At 56.4% G+C, this 19,954-nt stretch overlaps 1 protein-coding gene across 1 annotated transcript in view; it reads left to right on the top strand.

The window, feature by feature from the left end:
• Positions 1–19,954, top strand: part of TNPO3 (transportin 3) — a 35,735-nt gene that overhangs the window by 10,792 nt on the left and 4,989 nt on the right. The window contains exons 3-13 of the mRNA XM_086609694.1: positions 17–90; positions 804–960; positions 4,866–5,009; positions 7,349–7,524; positions 10,927–11,065; positions 13,926–14,072; positions 14,390–14,497; positions 14,853–14,944; positions 16,189–16,328; positions 16,411–16,602; positions 19,077–19,168. Coding sequence (XP_086465820.1) covers positions 17–90; positions 804–960; positions 4,866–5,009; positions 7,349–7,524; positions 10,927–11,065; positions 13,926–14,072; positions 14,390–14,497; positions 14,853–14,944; positions 16,189–16,328; positions 16,411–16,602; positions 19,077–19,168 — 1,461 coding nt within the window. The remainder of the gene's footprint in view (positions 1–16; positions 91–803; positions 961–4,865; positions 5,010–7,348; positions 7,525–10,926; positions 11,066–13,925; positions 14,073–14,389; positions 14,498–14,852; positions 14,945–16,188; positions 16,329–16,410; positions 16,603–19,076; positions 19,169–19,954) is intronic.

Genomic DNA, 19,954 nt, shown 5'->3' with positions numbered 1-19,954 from the left:
CCTCTTCCCCCCCCAGCTTGCTTTGGCAATAGCAGACCTTGCCCTGCAAATGGCTTCTTGGAAAGGCTGCGTGCAAACGCTGGTTGAAAAGTAAGTGGCTGTTTATATCCTCGATTCCTAAATCATTCCATGAGTAAACGTTGAGTGGGTGGACCCGGATGCTCCGAAAAAACACGCAGCAGCGAGCAGCCCGACTGTAGGAAAGTTTTTCTTTCTTGATTAATAATGGGAAGCGTTTGGGATCGCGGCAGGGAGACGGGGAGGCAAAGTCGCAGAGGCCGTGCGCGTTCCCGGACACTCAGCCATTTTCCTCATCCCTCTTTTTGTTCCGTCCTCATCCCCTCCGGGCTTTGGCCGTCACGTGGGATGGAGCCGTTCGCTGGGCTGGCACGATAACGCCCGGTTTCTGCGCGGTGGCACTGCCCCTGCCCCGCGTTTGCCGAGGCGGGACGCCGCGTGCCGTCGCACGGTGACGCCGGGGCACGTCACCGCGCCAGGGTGGACCCTGGTGTTTCCGTAGCGGGAGGGAAACTGGTTTATCTGGGCAACGGCGCTGGGACTCGACGTGCTGGTGGGCTGGGAAAGCTTTTGTCATTTTTCCATTGAAAAATGTTGAGCCGAGCTGCCAACAGAGGCTCTTCCTGATGGCTCTCCACCCCGGAGAGACGCTGGAATGTTCATGGAGATGCTTGTGCTGCGTCTCTCCGAAACGCCCCTCCGCCTCCCGCCTGCTGGTATTTCAGTTTTCCGCGCGCTCTTGCCTCTCCCCTGCCTTCACGCGCCGTCCTTCCCGTTGTTCCCAGGTACAGCAATGACGTGACATCCCTGCCCTTCCTGCTGGAAATCCTCACGGTGCTGCCGGAAGAGGTTCACAGCCGCTCGCTGCGCATCGGAGCCAACCGCCGTACCGAGATCATAGAGGATCTGGCGTACTACTCCAGCACGGTCATCTCCCTGCTGGTAAGGAGAGCGAGCAACCACCGAGCTCTCATCAGCTGCTAAAGAAGCTCCTGCAGCTGCTGCTCCCCTCCACATCACCCATCCAGGTTATTCCTCATGGAGCTGCTGCTCCCCTCCACATCACCCATCCAGGTTATTCCTCATGGAGCTGCTCCCCCTCCACATCACCCATCCAGGTTATTCCTCATGGAGCTACTGCTCCCCTCCACATCACCCATCCAGGTTATTCCTCATGGAGGTGCTGCTCCCCTCCACATCACCCATCCAGGTTATTCCTCATGGAGCTACTGCTCCCCTCCACATCACCCATCCAGGTTATTCTTCATGGAGCTACTGCTCCCCTCCACATCACCCATCCAGGTTATTCCTCAGGGAGCTGCTCCCCCTCCACATCACCCATCCAGGTTATTCCTCATGGAGCTGCTCCCCCTCCACATCACCCATCCAGGTTATTCCTCATGGAGCTGCTCTCCCTCCACATCACCCATCCAGGTTATTCCTCATGGAGCTGCTCTCCCTCCACATCACCCATCCAGGTTATTCCTCATGGAGGTGCTGCTCCCCTCCACATCACCCATCCAGGTTATTCCTCATGGAGCTGCTCCCCTCCACATCACCCATCCAGGTTATTCCTCATGGAGCTGCTGCTCCCCTCCACATCACCCATCCAGGTTATTCCTCATGGAGCTGCTGCTCCCCTCCACATCACCCATCCAGGTTATTCCTCATGGAGCTGCTCCCCTCCACATCACCCATCCAGGTTATTCCTCATGGAGGTGCTGCTCCCCTCCACATCACCCATCCAGGTTATTCCTCATGGAGCTGCTCTCCCTCCACATCACCCATCCAGGTTATTCCTCATGGAGGTGCTGCTCCCCTCCACATCACCCATCCAGGTTATTCCAGGTCAGATGCAATCAGAAAACTGGTCTGTGTGAAACCAGCTGGTTTTATATATTTCCGTGCCAAGCAGATGGAAATCACGGTCAGGTTCCTGTTGTCAGCCCTGGATCAAAACTGGAGCTGGTTATGGAAACTTGATCACTTTCTCATCCTCTCTAACTGGACCGGCCACGTGAGGACTGCGTTGTTTGAGCTGGTGGTGTGGAGTGTGGAGGTTTGTCTTCTGGAAAAGGTCTTTAGGCTCCCAGTAGTTTGCTGGGACTGGATTCCTGCGCAAGCTGGGGTAGTTTTGGGTTATTTGAGGGTTAAGCAAGAAATGACTTCAGGCTGTTACGGGGGTGTGTAGGTCTCTAGATCATCTCTAGGTTCGCACACGTGTACGTCTCACGCCGGCACTGTGCGCTGGCAGCCCAGAAAGCCAACCGTGTCCTGGGCTGCACCCAGAGCAGCGTGGGCAGCAGGTCAGGGAGGGGATTCTGCCCCTCTGCTCTGCTCTCCTGAGACCCCCCTGCAGTGCTGCCTTCAGCTCTGGAGTTCCCAGCACAAGAAGGACATGGAGCTGTTGGAGTGGGTCCAGAGGAGGCCACGGAGATGATCCGAGGGCTGGAGCACCTCTGCTCTGGAGACAGGCTGGGAGAGTTGGGGCTGTTCAGCCTGGAGAAGAGAAGGCTCCGGGGAGACCTTCCAGCACCTTCCAGTGCCTGAAGGGGCTACAGGAAAGCTGGAGAGGGGCTTTGGATATGGGTGTGGAGTGACAAGACACGGGGCACTGGCTTTGAACTGGAAGAGGGGAGATTTCCACAAGATCTAAGGAAGAAATTCTTCCCTCTGAGGGTGGTGAGGCACTGGCACAGGTTGCCCAGAGAAGCTGTGGCTGCCCCATCCCTGGCAGTGTTCCAGGCCAGGTTGGATGGGGCTTTGGGCAACCTGGTGTAGTGGAGGGTGTCCCTGCCCATGGCAGGGGGGCTGGGATGGGATGATCTTGAAGGTTCCTTCCAACCCAAACCGTTCCATGGTTCCATGTTAGCTGCATTCCCTCCCCGATATCCCTTCCCTCTCAGAATCCCGTTCTCTGACGGGACTCAACACAAACTCAACCCCCTGCAGTTTTCCTTGGGTTAATTTGGAGGAAAGGGTGGAGCAGAGGTCAGGAGAGCTCAGTTCAAGTTTGCACGTGGCCTGAAGCCTTTGGAGAAGGTCCCTGATCTGTTTCCACACTGATTTTTGTGGGTCTGTGGTTAAGAAAGCCGCAGAGAGCACCTGGAATAGACGTACGAGCGTGGCAGGTGCTTCTGGTGGACGTTTCATCTTTGTGCAGTGCCTGGCTTAGGCTCTTCCCAAGGAGACTCCGATAACTCCGAAGGAAGGGGGATCACGACGATGAAGGATGTATCAGGACACAGATTTGAGCCGCGTCCGCTCTTCGATAGCAGCTCAGGTCTTGCTTGAGAAGTCTCATTCCCTCCTCAGGCTGTACTTCTCCCAGCAGAGCTCCATGCCCTTTCCACCACGGCCAGTAGGGGAGCCCAGTTCCACGCTCCCGTAGGCTCAGCTGTCTTGGAACGTCTCCTCGCTCACGTCTGAAGCTCCTTCTCACCCTTCCTCCAGCCCTGCGCCGTGCCGTCCCTCCCGGCCGGTTCCAGCCCTCGGCGTCCTTCCTGGGACGGCTGGGAGAAGCCTGGCTGTCACATCGGTGAGACAGGTGGCATCTCCTCGCGCCGGCTGCCCGTGGCCTTACCGGAGACGACACGAGGTGCCGGCGTTGGACCACGCAGGGTCGTAGCCCTGTCGTAAGAGGTTCTTTTCAGTCTTCTGCATCTGCCTGGAGCTTTCCTGGTACGTCCCAGCAAGGACGGCTTAACCACCTGCCCGAAGAGCAAAATGAAGCTTTCCACGTAGGATTTCCATGCTGAATTCCCTTTCTTGAGTTACAAAATGGTTTTAAAAAAGTTGTGCAGGGTCTGTGATGGATTATGACGTTCTGCCTTCAGGATTGAAGTGTCAAGAGAGGAGCGAGGATCTTCGGAAGCGTCTTTCGTGCAGGATTGCTTGGCCAGTCTGGGATCCTTCTCCATAGATTTCATAGATTTCTAGGTTGGAAAAGACCTCAGAGATCAGAGATCATGTCCTGCCTGTCCACTTGTTCTTCCTTCCCCTCAGCCCGGCGAGCTCAGGGCTTCCTTCCGTGCTGGGTGTTGGTGAGGGCTGCAGTTTGGTGCTGTTGGACAGCAGAAGTGTTGGCCGGCGCCGGAACGACAGCGCGGTGGTGTGTTGGGCTGTCCTGAGGTTGGCTTCTAGGGTAGGTCTGACCTTTGGGACCGATCTTCCCTTTGGCAGAGCTCGTTTTGTGGTGAGGAATGTTGAGTTGGGGTTAGAGTGAGTGTGTAGGGATTTATCACGTTCGTGTCCATGCTTCACCAGTCTGAGACGGGACCCTGTGGAAAACTGATGGGCTGAGGATGAATGAAGACACTCAAAATGCTTCTGTCCCTTCTGTAACAGCAGCTCAAGCTGACTGAGAGGTTCTTGGCTCTGTCCCGACATCTCACCAAGGCCAGGACTCCTTGGCAACGGGGGTGTTGGAACCATCTGCCTACCTGAACGGGCGTCAGGCGGACTCCGAGCATCCTCTCAAAGCCCACGTGCTCTCGAGAGGGTGTTTGCAGAACCATCGTGTTCCCGATTACGAAACCAACGTGAAGACATGGTCACTCTAGGGAGAGGCAGAAGTCCTCTCTGCTGGTGGGGGCATCCGCAGGTGTCTTCTCATCAGTGATGCTTCCACGTACGCACCACACCGCTGCGCGGTTGGTCAAAGTGCCTCTTGGAGGGATCTCTGCTGACTGTCCCAGGCCCCCCATGTCTCGCGAAGCATCCTGGAGGAGTTCTTGATGCTAATCATAGAGACTCCAGGTGGCTTTCCAAAAGAGATTTATTATTTTGCTTGTGAAATTGCGTCTTGGAGTTGAGGTCCTAAGCAGTTCTTCCTTGTCCTGTTGCAGATGACCTGCGTGGAGAAAGCAGGTAACGATGAGAAGATGCTCATCAAAATCTTCCGGTGCTTGGGGAGCTGGTTCAACCTGGGTGTCCTGGACAGCACCTTCATGGCAAACAGCAAGTTACTGTCGCTCCTCTTCGAGGTGCTGGTGAGTATTTCTCGTGGGAAATGAGGTGGTGGTGGGCTGTGGGCACTCTTAAATCCCCAAGTGGCTGAGGATTGACGCTGCTTCGCCGTGTGCACGTACGGAAGGTGAGTTTCATCCCTCCTCTCTCGAGCAGGAACCCTCTGGTCTCTACCTGGGGCAGCTCCTGAGAGTGGGCTGTCCTTCTCCTCTAGCAGGCAGGGAATACCAAGCTCTCCATGCACAGCAGCAGCTCTGAGGAGCAGGAGTCTTCTTCTGGCTGTTCCCACACGTCTTCCCTGCCTCCTGTTAGCCCTGGGAGCTTCGAAGGTGGCACATAAGTGACACCTGATGGTGGCCCATCTCTCAAGGGTGAAACCAGGAGCGCACTTGAGGCTTTCCTCCGCCCGTGTGCTCCAGGGTTTGTGGCGTGGGGACAAGACCCATGGACGCAAAGTGTGGGCAGAGCTTTTGGAGGCCAACAGGAAAGCCCCCGTGTGGGGTTTTTGGCTGTTTGCGTGGAGGGAGGAGACTCGGCAGCTCCTTTGGGGTTTTTCTTTCCTGCCCGTCTTCTGTTTTGACCCAGAGAACACGTGCTCAGAGGTGAGCACCCTTCCCTTCTCTGAGACGGACGGAAAAGGCTCCGGAATCTCTTCTGAGCAGGTGCTCTTTGGTTCTACGAACCTTCCTGCCACATTGGCACCAGCGATGGTGGCGTCTCCGCAAACGCGCGGCTACGCTCGCCAGCAGGCAGGGCATCGAGGAAGGAGTTGGAAGACTCTTTAATCTTCTATTTATATCTGTTCTCCTTATTCCCACTGTACTAATCGTCAATTCTGGAGCCTGTGTGACGCGGATAACCTGTCTAGCTCAAGCAGGAGCCCTTTTCCATTTTGCTGGGATGGCTGCAAAACACTCGGAGCAGAACAGATTCCTTCCAGTACCTAAAGGGGCTACAGGAGAGCAGGAGAGGGGCTTGGGACAAGGGTGTGTAGTGACAGGACACGGGGCAATGGCTTTAAACTGGAAGAGGGGAGATTTCCATGAGATCTGAGGAAGAAATTCTTCCCTCTGAGGGTGGGGAGGCACTGGCACAGGTTGCCCAGAGAAGCTGTGGCTGCCCCATCCCTGGCAGTGTTCAAGGCCAGGTTGGATGGGGCTTTGGGCAACCTGGTGTAGTGAAGGGTGTCCCTGCCCATGGCAGGGGGGTTGGAACTGGATGATCTTTGAGGTCCCTTCCAACCCAAACCATCCTGGGATTCTGTGATTTAACATCTGAGAAGCAGCTGGTTTTAGCCGTAGCCACGAGCTGCCCGCTGCTGCCCGAGCAGGTGCCAGGTGTGCCTTTGAGCCTGCTTGGAGTTTGACAGAGCGAGAGTTTTGGTCTCCAACACGCCGTGCTTGGTCCTTGCTCCGAGTCCGATTCTTTTACGGGGCTCTGAGCAAAATGCATCTGTCCCATGCGGTGTCGAAGTCAGCTCATCATCCTCGGGGGCTTAAGTGTTGATCAGTTTTGGCTTTAAAAGTTGCCTGTTGTCGAAGAAGCTGCGTTTGCTTCATACTAAAATCAGTATTTTTATTCTTTTCTGTCCGGATTTCCAGCAAAATAATGTTTTATTCCTTTTCTGACGTTTTCACCTTGGAAAATTAACTACTGAAGGTTTTTTTTGGAGGTTTTCTTGTGCTGTCTGAACATGGGAGAGCTGAAGAAACCAGTGAGACAGGGAGGGTGGGAGAATCCCGCGTCGCTCCACAGGGAGGACGGCAAACTGAACAGACAGGAGGAATTCCTGGAGAACAGAGGTCCTGCCTGTGACCCAGCGCAGGAATCGTCGTTTGAACGAGATCCCTCGTTTGCATCCAATTAATGGCAAACGCAGATGAGGGTTCTTGTTGGGTGGGAGAAGGAACGGGCGATGTTCCTGCAGCTCCCGAGCGGTTCTGCCGCAGAAACCCGTCTCCTCCAGGACAGGGTGTTTGCCCACCACCCCCCCCCCCGTTTTTATTCCGTTAACGTCACCTTTAAGTCGGGCGTTTTGCCTCCCGCTTTCACGCGGGACCACGGATTGTTTTCCAAACGTGCCGAGATCTCGTGTGAAAGGACACACAGAGTTCCTGCTCCTTTGTCTCCTCTCCACGCGTGTTTGTGAGAAGCCTCATCTCCGTCCTCACCGAGGACTCCATCGTCCCTATGGGTCCCTTCCAACTGGAGGCTTTGCTGGGCTGCTGGGAGCGGGTTGTTGGGAGCTGTGGCTATGCAGAAGCTCTACAAAATATTTCAGGAACGGCAGAAGACTATTTTTTCCGTGACCATCTCATATCATACGTACTCACCAGGCTCTTGTGCTTCTTGTTTCTTGCAGCAACAAGACAAGACGTCGTCAAACCTCCACGAAGCTGCTTCGGACTGCGTGTGCTCGGCCCTCTACGCCATCGAGAACGTGGAGACCAACCTTCCCTTGGCCTTGCAGCTTTTCCAAGGCGTCCTTACTCTTGAGAGTGCCTATCACATGGCCGTGGCACGCGAGGACCTGGACAAGTAAGTGAGCTGGCAGCCGTGGCTGTGCCCGGACAGGCAGGAGAGGTACAGTGATGAACTGTCGCAGGGTCCGAGCTCTTGCCAGGCTCGGCTTCCCGGGATGCTCCGTTGTCCTTACAGCGGGCAGAGCACCAGGGAAGTGTCCTGAGGTGCAGGTGATGTGTTGCCAACCTTCAAAGAAGTGTTTAGAAGTGACTTGTTGCTCCTGCTGCCTCCTTTCTGCAAGTCATAGAATCACAGAATGGTTTGGGTTGGAAGGGACCTCAAAGACCATCCAGTTCCAACCCCCCTGCCATGGGCAGGGACACCTTCCACTACACCAGGTTGCCCAAAGCCCCATCCAACCTGGCCTTGAACACTTCCAGGGATGGGGCAGCCACAGCTTCTCTGGGCAGCCTGTGCCAGTGCCTCACCACCCTCAGAGGGAAGAATTTCTTCCTTAGATCCCATGGAAATCTCCCCTCTTCCAGTTTAAATCCATTTACCCTTGTCCTGTCACTACACCTCTTGTCCAAAGCCCCTCTCCAGCTTTCCTGTAGCCCCTTTAGGCACTGGAAGGTGCTGGAAGGTCTCCCCGGAGCCTTCTCTTCTCCAGGCTGAACAGCCCCAACTCTCTCAGCCTGTCTCCAGAGCAGAAGTGCTCCAGCCCTCGCATCATCTCCGTGGTCCTATGATCCGTACCTGGCTCGGCTGTTCCACATGGAAAGAGGGCTGGATGTGCCGGCTGGTCTGGTTGGAAACCCTCTGCTCTCCAGCCTCAGTTGATTCCGGGCCACTTCGTGCCCGTTCTCTTTTGCCAACATTGTCTTAACTCGAATAACTCCATAACTTAACTTGCCCACACTGGCCCTTGTTCCTGGGTGCGTGTGGAGGTAGGAAGCAGCAGCCTCAAGTTTGCCTAAACAAGGCAAATCCTTTCCATCCTGAGACGGCTTTTCTGTTCCTTGGGTGACCTGTGGTGCTCCCTTTTGGAATTTAGCCTCCTTGAGTGCGAGGGCCTGAGAGGCGGGTGCTGCTCCAGGAGGGCTCTCGCTCCTGTGCGTTGGCATCGTGGCATCCCTGTGTACCAGGGAGCATCTCGCTGGGCACCTCCTGCCTTTCTGGTCACCTCGCGGCATCAGCGTTCTGCTCATCCTGTGACCGGTGAGTCCATCCATGGATTGTCAGGAGCAGACAGCTTCTTCCTGCTCCGATTCCGATGGTTTTCGTTCTTCTTCTGCACAGAGACTGCATCCCATCTTTATCAGCAAGCATTGGTCGTGCTCACTCTTCCTTTTTTATGTGGCTGTCACTAATCAACACGGACGAGATCAGTGTCTGGAACCTCCCCAGCACCAAACTGGTGTTTCCTCTTGAGGCCACCCCGCTAGCCAGCCGTTCGTCCCTTCCCTCAACTGTGCTGTATCCAGTTTAACCAGCTTCTGTGGACGCTGGGATCTCCCACTCTGTTCCATTTCTCCTGTTTTAAAACGTTGCTGATAAGAATCGAGTGGGTCCAATCAAATTTTGGGTGAAACCCATTTCCCTCCAACACCCATGGGTTTGGAAGACGGTGTAGGAACTTGCTTGTGCCACTGAGGGCAGGTTAATTGGCCCATATTTGCCAGAGCCTCTGTCCCAGTTGCCAACCAGGAGCGCGTTCTGTGGCTGTGCACGGTGTTGCCATGGGTGGGAACCTCCAGACCAGCAGTGAAGCTGTAGGACAGATGTCCAGTGTCCTAATTTTGGCTGCTGACACGGCAGTTTCCCAGTCCCTGCTCCTTCCACCCAGGGGGAAGCAGATCCGTGTGTCTAATGAGCCTCCTCGCTCCTCCTGCCTCCCTCTGCCCCTCCTGCTCAGCCAGAGGATGGAAAACTGATGCGTGTTCATGGAATTTTGTGCTCCCCAAATCTCCCATCACGCCGGTGCCTTCGGCGTGCGGTGATCCCGCCGGCGGGTCGTTACGGACGAAGAACCCCGCGCTGTTTGGTGGGGTCTGGTCCTTGGTGGGGTCTGGCACTGGTTTGGCTTCTGGCCATTCTCCTTTGATCGCTGCTCGTTTCGCCGTCCAGTCTCCAGCCGCCTGCTTGTTGGGTCCCCCTCCCTGACAGCCCCGCGGCTGCTCCGAGGCACTTGGCTCACTGCTGGGGCTCTTCACGTCACTTAGGGTCAAGAACTCAGCAGGCATCTCCCCCACCACCCTCTTCCCCTCGTTTCAGAGTGGGTGCAAAGTCCAGATAACGTGGGTGCCTTTGACTTGGAGAATCATGGAATCACAGAACGGTTCAGGCTGGAAGGGACCTTAAAGATCATCCAGTTCCAACCCCCCTGAGGTTCTCACAGACCCTCCTCTCCAGCCTGTCCAGGTCCCTCTGGATGCCATCCCTTCCCTCCAGCGTGTCCACAACACCACACAACTTGGTGTCATCAGCAAACTTGCTGAGGGTGCACTCGATCCCACTGTCCATGTCACCAACAAAGATGTTAAATAGCACTGGTCCCAGTACTGACCCCTGAGGAGCACCACTCGTCACTGGCCTCCACTTGGCCATTGAACTGTTGACCACAACTCTTTGAGTGCGACCATCCAGCCAACTCCTTACCCACCGAGTGGTCCATCCATCAAATCTGTGTCTCTCCAATTTAGAGACAAGAAATTCCAAGCCTCTGCCGCATGAAACGAGATTTCCACAAGCCAAATGAGTAGTTTCTCCTCCAAGTTAGCCCTTTGGAAACCAAAAATTATAAAACATCTGTTCCTGTTTATCCTGGTTTTTAATGGAGCGAGTCTTCCGACAGCTGTTGGGCAGGGACAAGTTTGCTGATGAGATTCCCTCTGCCATAGCATCTCTTCGTCCTGTGACCTTCCAAAAAACCCTGGAGCTTTCAGGGATCGCTGGGGCACGGTGTAATCTGTCTTTGAAGCCACACTTCAGGGTGTGTTTGCGGCACATCTCCAGCTCCATCCTGCTTTAAGATTCCCAAAACCTCTCCAGAACGGGAATACAAAAACCAAAGTGCCAGATTAATGACTGATCTTGGCCCTTTTCCCCCCAAATCCCTGATCTGAGGTCGTTTTAGTGGTGAGGAGCTTGGTTTGGTGCTTGCTCCGTCGCTCCGGGATGTTCGCTCTTCCCTCCGGGTCTTGAAGCTGCTCAGCTGCTGAATCGGGATATTTTCAAACTTTGCACCTTGGTCTTCTGAAACGTGGCACCTGCCGGGTGCCGAGCGAGGCCGGAGCTGTGCCACAGCCGATGCCCTGCGCCTCCCAGAAAACCAAAGCAGAAGTTGGTACTTCCCGGTTGGAGACGAGGCTCCGGGACACGTTCACCCGCGCTGGACCGACCCTCTCCTGCGTTGGGATCGCCGATCCCGCGCGGAAGAGCTTTCCGACTTGTGCCTGGTTTTTTTCCCTTCGCCAGGGTGCTCAATTACTGCCGCGTTTTCACCGAGCTGTGCGAGACCTTCCTGGATAAGATCGTCTGCACGCCGGGCCAAGGGCTCGGGGACCTGCGGACGCTGGAGCTGCTGCTGATCTGCGCGGGGCACCCGCAGTACGAGGTGGGTGAGGGCTACCCGGGCACCTCTGCCCGCTCCCGTTGTTTTTCTCTCCGCGTGTTCCACGCAAGCTTCGTGGGGATCATGGTGTAGGTAGTGAAACGCCGTTTGGCACCAAAACTCTCCGACCCTCCGTTAGATACGGAACGATGTATTTAGGGTGTGGTCTCCTTTTAAACCCCCCGTTTCATTCTTCCAGTAAATCCCAGCAGCTGATCCCTGGTTGACTTGTGCCCGTGTTCCACGGGCAGAGGTTCCTTTCCGGAGGGATCATCCTGCTAAATGTGGGATGCGGAGCAGGGAGGTGCCAGCTGCGATTTGCTGTTTGCTCCGTGTCTGAGGGATGCAGCTGCTGGGGCGGTGGGTCTGGAAGGAGCCGGTGCCCTCTCCGGGACTGGGTTTTCCAGAAGCTTTCGGAGAGACACGTGCCAGGTCGGCTAAGGAGCGGCGGCTGCTGCGCGGTGACCCCGTGCGGTGTTTGCCGCGGAAGTGGCGGAGCCGCTGTGCTTCCTCCAGCCCCTGCGGCGCTCGCCGGGGAACGGGGCCTCTTGCGGTCCCGAACCAGGTCTGGTGAGCTCCATCTCCCTGGGGCACCACCTCGGCCTGTGCCAGCCATGCTTAGGGGGACTTAGAACCAACCTGACCTAGAACCGGCTTGACTTAGAACCAATTTGACTCAAAGCCGACTTAAAACCGACCTAGAACGAGCTTGACTTAAAACCAACTTGGCTTAGAACCAGCTTGACCTAGAACCTACTTAAAACTGACCTAGAACGGCTTGACTTAAAGCCATCTTAAAACTGACCTGGAACCGACTTGACCTAGAACTGACTTGACTTAAAACCGACTTAAAACTGACTTAGAACCGGCTCGACTTAGAACAGACTTAAGACCGACCTAGAACCGTCTTGACCTAGAACCGACTTAAAGCTGACCTAGAACCAGCTTGACTTAGAACCGACTTAAAACCGACCTAGAACTGGCTTGACCTAGAACCGACTTGACTTAGAACTGACTTAAGACTGACTTAGAACCAGCTTGACTTAGAAGCGACTTGACCTAGAACTGACTTAGAATCGGTTTGACCTAGAACTGACTTAGAACTGACTTAAAACCGACCTAGAACCAGCTTGACTTAAAACTGACTTGACTTAGAACCGGCTTGACCTAGAACCGACTTAAAACTGACCTAGAATGGCTTGACCTAGAACCGGCTTGACTTAAAACCAACCTGACTTAGAACCGACTTGACCTAGAACCGACTTTAAACCGACCTAGAACCAGCTTGACCTAGAACCGGCTTAAAGCTGACCTAGAACCAGCTTGACCTAGAATCGGCTTGACTTGAAATCGACTTAAAACTGACTTAGAACCGGCTTGACTTAGAAGCAACTTGACCTAGAACTGATTTAGAATCGGTTTGACCTAGAACCGACTTAGAACCGACTTAAAACCGACCTAGAACTGGTTTGACTTAAAACCGACTTGACTTAGAACCAGCTTGACCTAGAACCGACTTAAAACTGACTTAGAAGTGACTTGACATAGAACCAACCTAGGACCGGCTTGACCTAGAACTGACTTGACTTAAAACCGACTTAAAACTGACTTAGAAGTGACTTGACCTAGAGCCGGCTTGACCTAGAATCGACCTAGAATCGGTTTGACCTAGAACCGACTTAGAACCGACTTAAAACCGACCTAGAACCGGCTTGACTTAAAACTGACTTGACTTAGAACCAGCTTGACCTAGAACCGACTTAAAACTGACTTAAAACTGACTTAGAAGTGACTTAGAAGCGACTTGACATAGAACCAACCTAGAACCAGCTTGACCTAGAACTGACTTGACTTAAAACTGACTTAAAACTGACTTAGAAGCAACTTGACTTAGAAGCGACTTGACCTAGAGCTGGATTGACCTAGAATTGACCTAGAATCGGTTTGACCTAGAACTGACTTAAAACCGACCTAGAACCAACTTGACCTAGAACCGGCTTGACTTTAAAACTGACTTAAAACTGACCTAGAACTGGCTTGACTTAGAAGCGACTTGACTTAGAAGCAACCTAGAACCAGCTTGACCTAGAACTGACTTATAATTGGTTTGACCTAGAAGCGACTTAAAACCGACCTAGAACCGGCTTGACTTAGAACCGACTTAAAGCTGACCTAGAACCGACTTGACTTAAAACTGACTTGACTTAAAACTGACCTGGAAGCGACTTGACCTGGAACTGACTTGACTTAGAACCGACTTAAAACTGACTTAGAAGCAGCTTGACCTAGAACCAACCTAGAACCGGCTTGGCTTAGGACCGGCTTGGCTTAGGACCGACTTGGCTTAGGACCGACTTGGCTTAGGACCGACTCGACTGACTTAGAACCGACTTAGCAGCCAACGCCCCGTAGATTTTTGGGGCAGGTTGGGCGTGAAACCTCTGCCGCCGCGTGAGCCGGGAGGCAGGTCGGGATCAGGGAGGCGGGAGCTCCGGGGTCGGCCGATCTCCGCTGGCGCGACGCCGAGGTGCCGGCCACGCTTCGAAGCGAGCGGCGCTCCGCGTGCGTCCGCCTGGGTCCTGCCGCGGGGCGCTTGGACCTCGGAGCGCGGGCGACGGGTTTTCACGTCAACCCAGCGGGTTTCACACCCTTCTTGCAGCACAGGAGATGGGTGGAGCCGGGGGGACCGGTCCATGTTCCGTCACTGCGTGGTGGAACGGCACCTGTAGAAATCCGTGGTAGCCCACGACACCGCAGGAACCCCCGGAGATGATTTCTCTGTTGGGGTCACCAGCAGAGCGTGGAAAACCAAACAAAAAAAGCTCTGTTGCTGACAAGACGCTGGATTTTTCTTTCTAAACAGGTGGTGGAGATTTCCTTTAACTTCTGGTACAGACTGGGGGAGCACCTGTACAAGACGGACGACGCGGTCATCCACAGCATCTTCAAAGCCTACATCCAGCGCCTTCTCCACGCCCTGGCCAGGCACTGCCAGCTCGACTCCGACCACGTAAGGCTGAGTTGGCTTTGTTCCTTCTGGAATCATAGAATCCTAGAATGGTCAGGGCTGGAAGGGACCTTCAAAGGGCATCTAGTCCAACCCCCCTGCAAGGAACAGGGACATCTCCAACTAGATCAGGTTGCTCAGGGCCTCGTCCAACCTGGCCTTGGAAGCAGCGGGGCGGTGGGATGTGGGGAGAGGAGGGCAGGAGCGATGGATCTCTTCTCTAAAACGGAATTCCTCGTCTTCTCCCAGCTGTGGGTGGACGGGAACCTGGATTTCTCCGAGCTGCTCTCACCCTTTTGCTCTCCCTCGTCTCTCTTTAGGAGGGTGTCCCAGAGGAGACAGATGACTTCGGGGAGTTCCGGATGCGGGTCTCGGACCTGGTGAAAGACCTGATCTTCCTGGTGGGATCGGTGGAGTGTTTCGCTCAGGTGGGATCGCGGGACAATCGGGAAGCGCGCTTGCGTCCGTGGCCTTCGGGATGAGGAGGAGGTCACTCGTGTTGTCCCCTCGTGCACAAGGAAGCAACCATGTCTCAAAGGAGGTGGTGGGGACTGTCCTGGGAGAAGCAGGAGATCTCACACTGGGTCTCACGCTGGGTGCTCTGGTTCCAAAACAGCAGGGTGGTCTGTGAGACGTGGGGGTTCCTGCAGGTCCACGCCAGGAGTTTGGTATTTTGGGTGTTGGAGGTGGTGAGGAGCAGGGGCCGATCTCGCAGGGTGGGATTCCTGACCGCGTGCCCACCAGCTGCGTGCTTCTTCTGGGACCAGCTCTCTTCTCTTGCAGCTTTATGCAACGTTGAAGGACGGGAACCCGCCCTGGGAGGTGACGGAAGCCGTCCTCTTCATCATGGCCTCCATAGCAAAGAGCGTTGACCAGTGAGTGTCGGACCATCCTGCTCCTGTCCGTAGCGGGTTGTGGGGTCAGGAGTTGCCACCACGTGAATTTTGCAGAGACACTGCGAGTATCCCAAAGATATTTTGCCCAGAGAGGTGGTGGATGCTCCATCCCTGGAGACGTTCAAGGCCAGGTTGGATGAGGCCCTGAGCAACCTGATCTAGTTGGAGATATCCCTGTTCCTTGCAGGGGGGTTGGACTAGATGACCTTTGAAGGTCCCTTCCAGCCCTGACCATTCTATGATACCCCGTGCTGGTGGAGCAGTTCCGTAGCCCAAGGATGGAGCTCTCCACTTCCTGGCCAGGAATACAGGTCCAGGACGGAGCAGGGACTGCCTGAAGCAGTTGGACCTTCTCAGGTCTCCTCTCTGCCTGCCTGGAGACGTCAACATCACCTGCTTGAGTTGAGCCCTGGTGAAATAGGATAAGGATTTGTTTTCCCTCGGTTTGTCTCTGGAAGACGGTGTGTCCCACGAGGTTCTTGCTCGCCCTGTGGCTGCTCCGAGCTTGGCTTGGCTCGGCTTTTCCCACGAGAGGGCAGGTGGTGCCGGGCAGCCGGAGCCCTGGCACCGACGTGGGCTGCGGGGAAGCCGGGACTCGCCCGGTGGCACCCTCCCACCCTGGGAACAGGCTCCTCCGGCTTTCTCCGGCCCCCGCCGGATGCATTAGCTTTGTTCTTGGGCCACGAGCGCTCGTCCCGGAGGGGTTTTGTCTCCTCCGCTCCGTTCGGGAAAGCCGGAGGCTGCCGGGCGTCCGGATCCCGGCTCCGACAGCCACGAGCCCCCCGCTCGCCCACGTCTCGGGCATCCGGCACGCCGCGGGGTTCGCCCGGCCGGCGCTGAGCTGGCGGCACGTCGGGTTCAATAAGGGCAGCGGCGGGGCGGGATGGGGCGGGATGGGGCGGGATGGGGCAGGATGGGGCAGGATGGGGCGGGATGGTGCAGGATGGTGCAGGATGGTGCAGGATGGTGCAGGATGGGGCGGGATGGGGCGGGATGGTGTGGGATGGTGCAGGATGGTGCGGGATGGTGCGGGATGGTGCAGGATGGTGCCAGATGGTGCAGGATGCTGCAGGATGCTGCAGGATGCTGCAGGACGGTGTGGGATGGTGCAGGATGCTGCAGGATGCTGCAGGACGGTGTGGGATGGTGCGGGATGGTGCGGGATGGTGCAGGATGGTGCGGGAGCCACCTCGGAGGCTGAGCTGGCTGTTTTTCCCTCACAGGGAGAACAACCCGACGCTGGTGGAGGTGCTGGAGGGGGTGGTGCGCCTCCCAGAGACGGTGCACACCGCCGTCCGCTACACCAGCATCGAGCTGGTGGGAGAGATGAGCGAGGTGGTGGACAGAAACCCCCAGTTCCTCGGTGAGTCCCTCGCTCTGCCCCGGTCCGTGGGACCTCTCCTCGTCCCGGGACCCCCTCCTCATCCCGCTTTTCTCCTCCGCAGATCCCGTGCTGGGTTATCTGATGAAAGGTCTGTGCGACAGACGGTTGGCCTCGGCGGCGGCCAAAGCCATCCACAACATCTGCTCCGTGTGCCGGGACCACATGGCTCAGCACTTTACGGGGCTGCTGGAGATAGCCCGTTCCCTCGATTCCTTCACGCTCTCCCCGGAGGCTGCTGTGGGACTCCTGAAAGGTGCGTATGGAAAAGTCATCCGTGTGCTTGGGGAGGGATGTCGCTCCGTTTTCACGGGATTTGGCCGAAAGAAGTGTCCGGGTTCGCCCTCAGCTGCTCCACGTTGAGAGTCTTCTCGTGGTGGGAGGTGGAAAAGAGACCTTTTCTGGGGTTATACCCATCTTCATCCCTGTTCCACACCTAAAACGCGGGAAGAAAACGTTTAAAATGCTCACGGCCCGATTAGCAGCGGGTCACTGCTGCATCCGGACGCTCGGAAATGGGCTGCTGGATGGAAAATTGTCAGTTTTTGTCATTTTAGAAAGGACAGGAAGGGGGCCTACAAGAAAGATGGGGAGAGGCTGTTCAGGAGGGCCAGTTGTGATAGGACAAGGGGTAATGGGTTTAAAATAGAGGGAGGTAGATTCAGGTTGGATATTAGGAAAAAATTTTTTACCATGAGAGTTGTAGAACACTGGAACAGGTTGCCCAGAGAGGTGGTGGATGCTCCATCCCTGGAGACGTTCAAGGCCAGGTTGGACGAGGCCCTGAGCAACCTGATCTAGTTGGAGATATCCCTGTTCCTTGCAGGGGGGTTGGACTAGATGACCTTTGAAGGTCCCTTCCAGCCCTGACCATTCTATGATTTTAGAGCCCGTTTGGGTGCAGGAATGTAGTTTTTCACCTCCAGCCTGCGGTGGGAGCGTTGGCTTCTCCCCAAGCCTGCGGCTGTCGGGCGCCGTGTGCTGCTCCACCACGGCTGGTTCAGGGGTGTCAAAGATTCCCAACGGATTCGAGTGTTTTTGAAGCCCTTGAAACCGGAGCAGCTCTGGAGCTGGTGCAGAGGCAGCTCTGGTGCGACTGCAGAGACAAAACTGATGGTTTTGGGTGGTTTTCACTGGTTTGTGCTCTCGCGTCGGTGGCCACGCGTCGGGCTGGTCCTCTCGCTGCCACCACGTGTCTCCTCCTCCTCCTCCTCCTCGAAAACAACGTGATGAAGATGTGAGACAGGGAGAGGTTTTTTTCCTCCCACTGTTGTCATCAGCTGCAGCCCCGTGCTGTGCCGGCAGCTCCGACGTGGTGGTTGTGCTGCTCCTGCCTCCGAGTGGGACACGGCGACGCGGCAGCGGGGAACAGCCCAGCGCTTGTCTTCGTATTCCGGTTTTGTGGGAGCCCCTGAAACGCCGTCGGTGGGGGTCGAATGAGTCGTAGAATGGGTTGGGTTGGGAGGGACCTCAGAGATCGTCCAGTTCCAACCCCCCTGCCATGGGCAGGGACACCCTCCACTACACCAGGTTGCTCCAAGCCCCATCCAACCTGGCCTGGAACACTGCCAGGGATGGGGCAGCCACAGCTTCTCTGGGCAACCTGTGCCAGTGCCTCCCCACCCTCAGAGGGAAGAATTTCTTCCTTAGATCCCATGGAAATCTCCCCTCTTCCAGTTTAAAGCCATTGCCCCGTGTCCTGTCACTCCACACCTTTGTCCAAAGCCCCTCTCCAGCTTTCCTGTAGCCCCTTCAGGCACTGGAATGTGCTGGAAGGTCTCCCCGGAGCCTTCTCTTCTCCAGGCTGAACAGCCCCAACTCTCCCAGCCTGTCTCCAGAGCAGAGGTGCTCCAGCCCTTGGATCATCTCCGTGGCCTCCTCTGGCCCCGCTCCAGCAGCTCCATGTCCTTCTTGTGCTGGGACCCCAGAGCTGAAGGCAGCACTGCAGGGGGGTCTCAGGAGAGCAGAGCAGAGGGGCAGAATCCCCTCCCTCGCCCTGCTGCCCACGCTGCTCTGGATGCAGCCCAGGACACGGTTGGCTTTCTGGGCTGCCAGCGCACGGTGCCGGCTCATGTTGAGCTTCTCACCCACCAGCACCCCCAAGTCCTTCTCCTCAGGGCTGCTCTCAATCCATTCTCTGCCCAGCCTGTGCTTGTGCTTGGGATTGTCCCAACCCACGTGCAGGACCTTGCACTTGGCCTTGTTGAACTCCATGAGGTTCTCCCAGGCCCACCTCTCCAGCCTGTCTAGGTCCCTCTGGATGCCATCCCTTCCCTCCAGCGTGTCCACAGCACCACCCAGCTTGGTGTCATCAGCAAACTCGCTGAGGGTGCACTCGATCCCACTGTCCATGTCTCCAACAAAGATGTGGAACAGCCTCCTTGGACCTCGTGGTGCCACTGGGCCGGGGTGGGGACGCTGCGGGGACGCGCCGGGGTGCCCAGCTGTGCTCGTGGTGCCCGTCTGCCTTTAGACCATCCCTCTGCTCCCCCGTGCCGGCATTCCTTCCTCCCTCCCGCCCCGCCAGAAAGTATTTCGGTGCCTGGTTTAACCAAAGAGTCGGGTTCAAGCCGCAGGGAACCATCTCCCGGTCTCGGGACGCCGTCGCCGCCTTCGCCCCGGAGCTGCACACAGGCAGAGCCTGTTTGGGCACCTCCCTGGTGTCTGGTTGCCACCCGCCGCGCTCCTGCGCCGCGTTCCTGCTCCTGAGCCTCTCCCCTTGCCTTTCAGGGACAGCCCTGGTCCTGGCCAGGCTCCCCCTGGAGAAGATAGCGGAATGCCTCAGCGAGCTCTGCGCCGTGCAAGTGATGGCGCTGAAGAAGGTACGTCCCGCTCGGAGGCGGCGTTTAACGCGCTCCGTGTCCGGCCCCGGTTCCGACGGGACGGATCGGAGGTCGTCAAAGTGCCGTGGCTCGTGTCTTTGTCCGGTGGCTCAATCCCCGGTGTGTCCTCGGAGCCAGAGGGGTAGGAGGAGTCCAGGACCGAGGCCGTTCTTGGCCCAGAGTTTCTCCTGGCTGAGAAATACCCGGCTGGTAGGACATATAATGGGTTAACTGGGAAGAAAATATTCCCTCGAAATGGGTTTATGTGCCAGGAGCCCAAAAAACCTTCCTGAACCTACCTTGGGTGCAGCAGGCAGCTCTCACCCCACATCTTCGGGACAGAGAGAACGTGGGAACTCGACATCACCCCAAAAACGTGGTGGCCCTGGTGACCTTCCCATGCGGAACCGTGATAACGGAGAGTGGGAATCTCGGAGGATGGCAGGAAAAGGGAGGGAGGGAACCTCCAGAAAGGGACGTTCATCTTTTGAGGATGACCAGTAGCTGCACGAGAGTGGTTCTTGAGAGCTGCTCCTGCCACCACCGCCCGCTCCCAGCAGCTCCCAGCCCTTGGCAGGCGTCTCTTCCAGCCCGGACCCCGCTCCCTTCTCCTTCGGAGACCCCTCGGAGCCGGCTCGGAACGCCGAGCCGCTCTGAGCTTCCCGAGCAACCTCCGTGCGTGTGGCTTGAGGAGCTGCCCGGGTCTGAGGAGACATCTCCTCTGCTTCGGGCCGAAGGGGATGTGGAGGAGCTGCTGGGGGGGTCTGGGGTCCCCGCAGCCTTTGT

This window comes from Tauraco erythrolophus, chromosome 4 (genome assembly GCF_009769465.1).
Source record: "Tauraco erythrolophus isolate bTauEry1 chromosome 4, bTauEry1.pri, whole genome shotgun sequence".
In the NCBI taxonomy this organism is placed as follows: Eukaryota; Metazoa; Chordata; class Aves; order Musophagiformes; family Musophagidae; genus Tauraco; species Tauraco erythrolophus.
The sequence above is the reverse complement of the archived record's forward strand: the minus strand, read 5'-3'. Positions and strand labels throughout refer to the sequence as shown.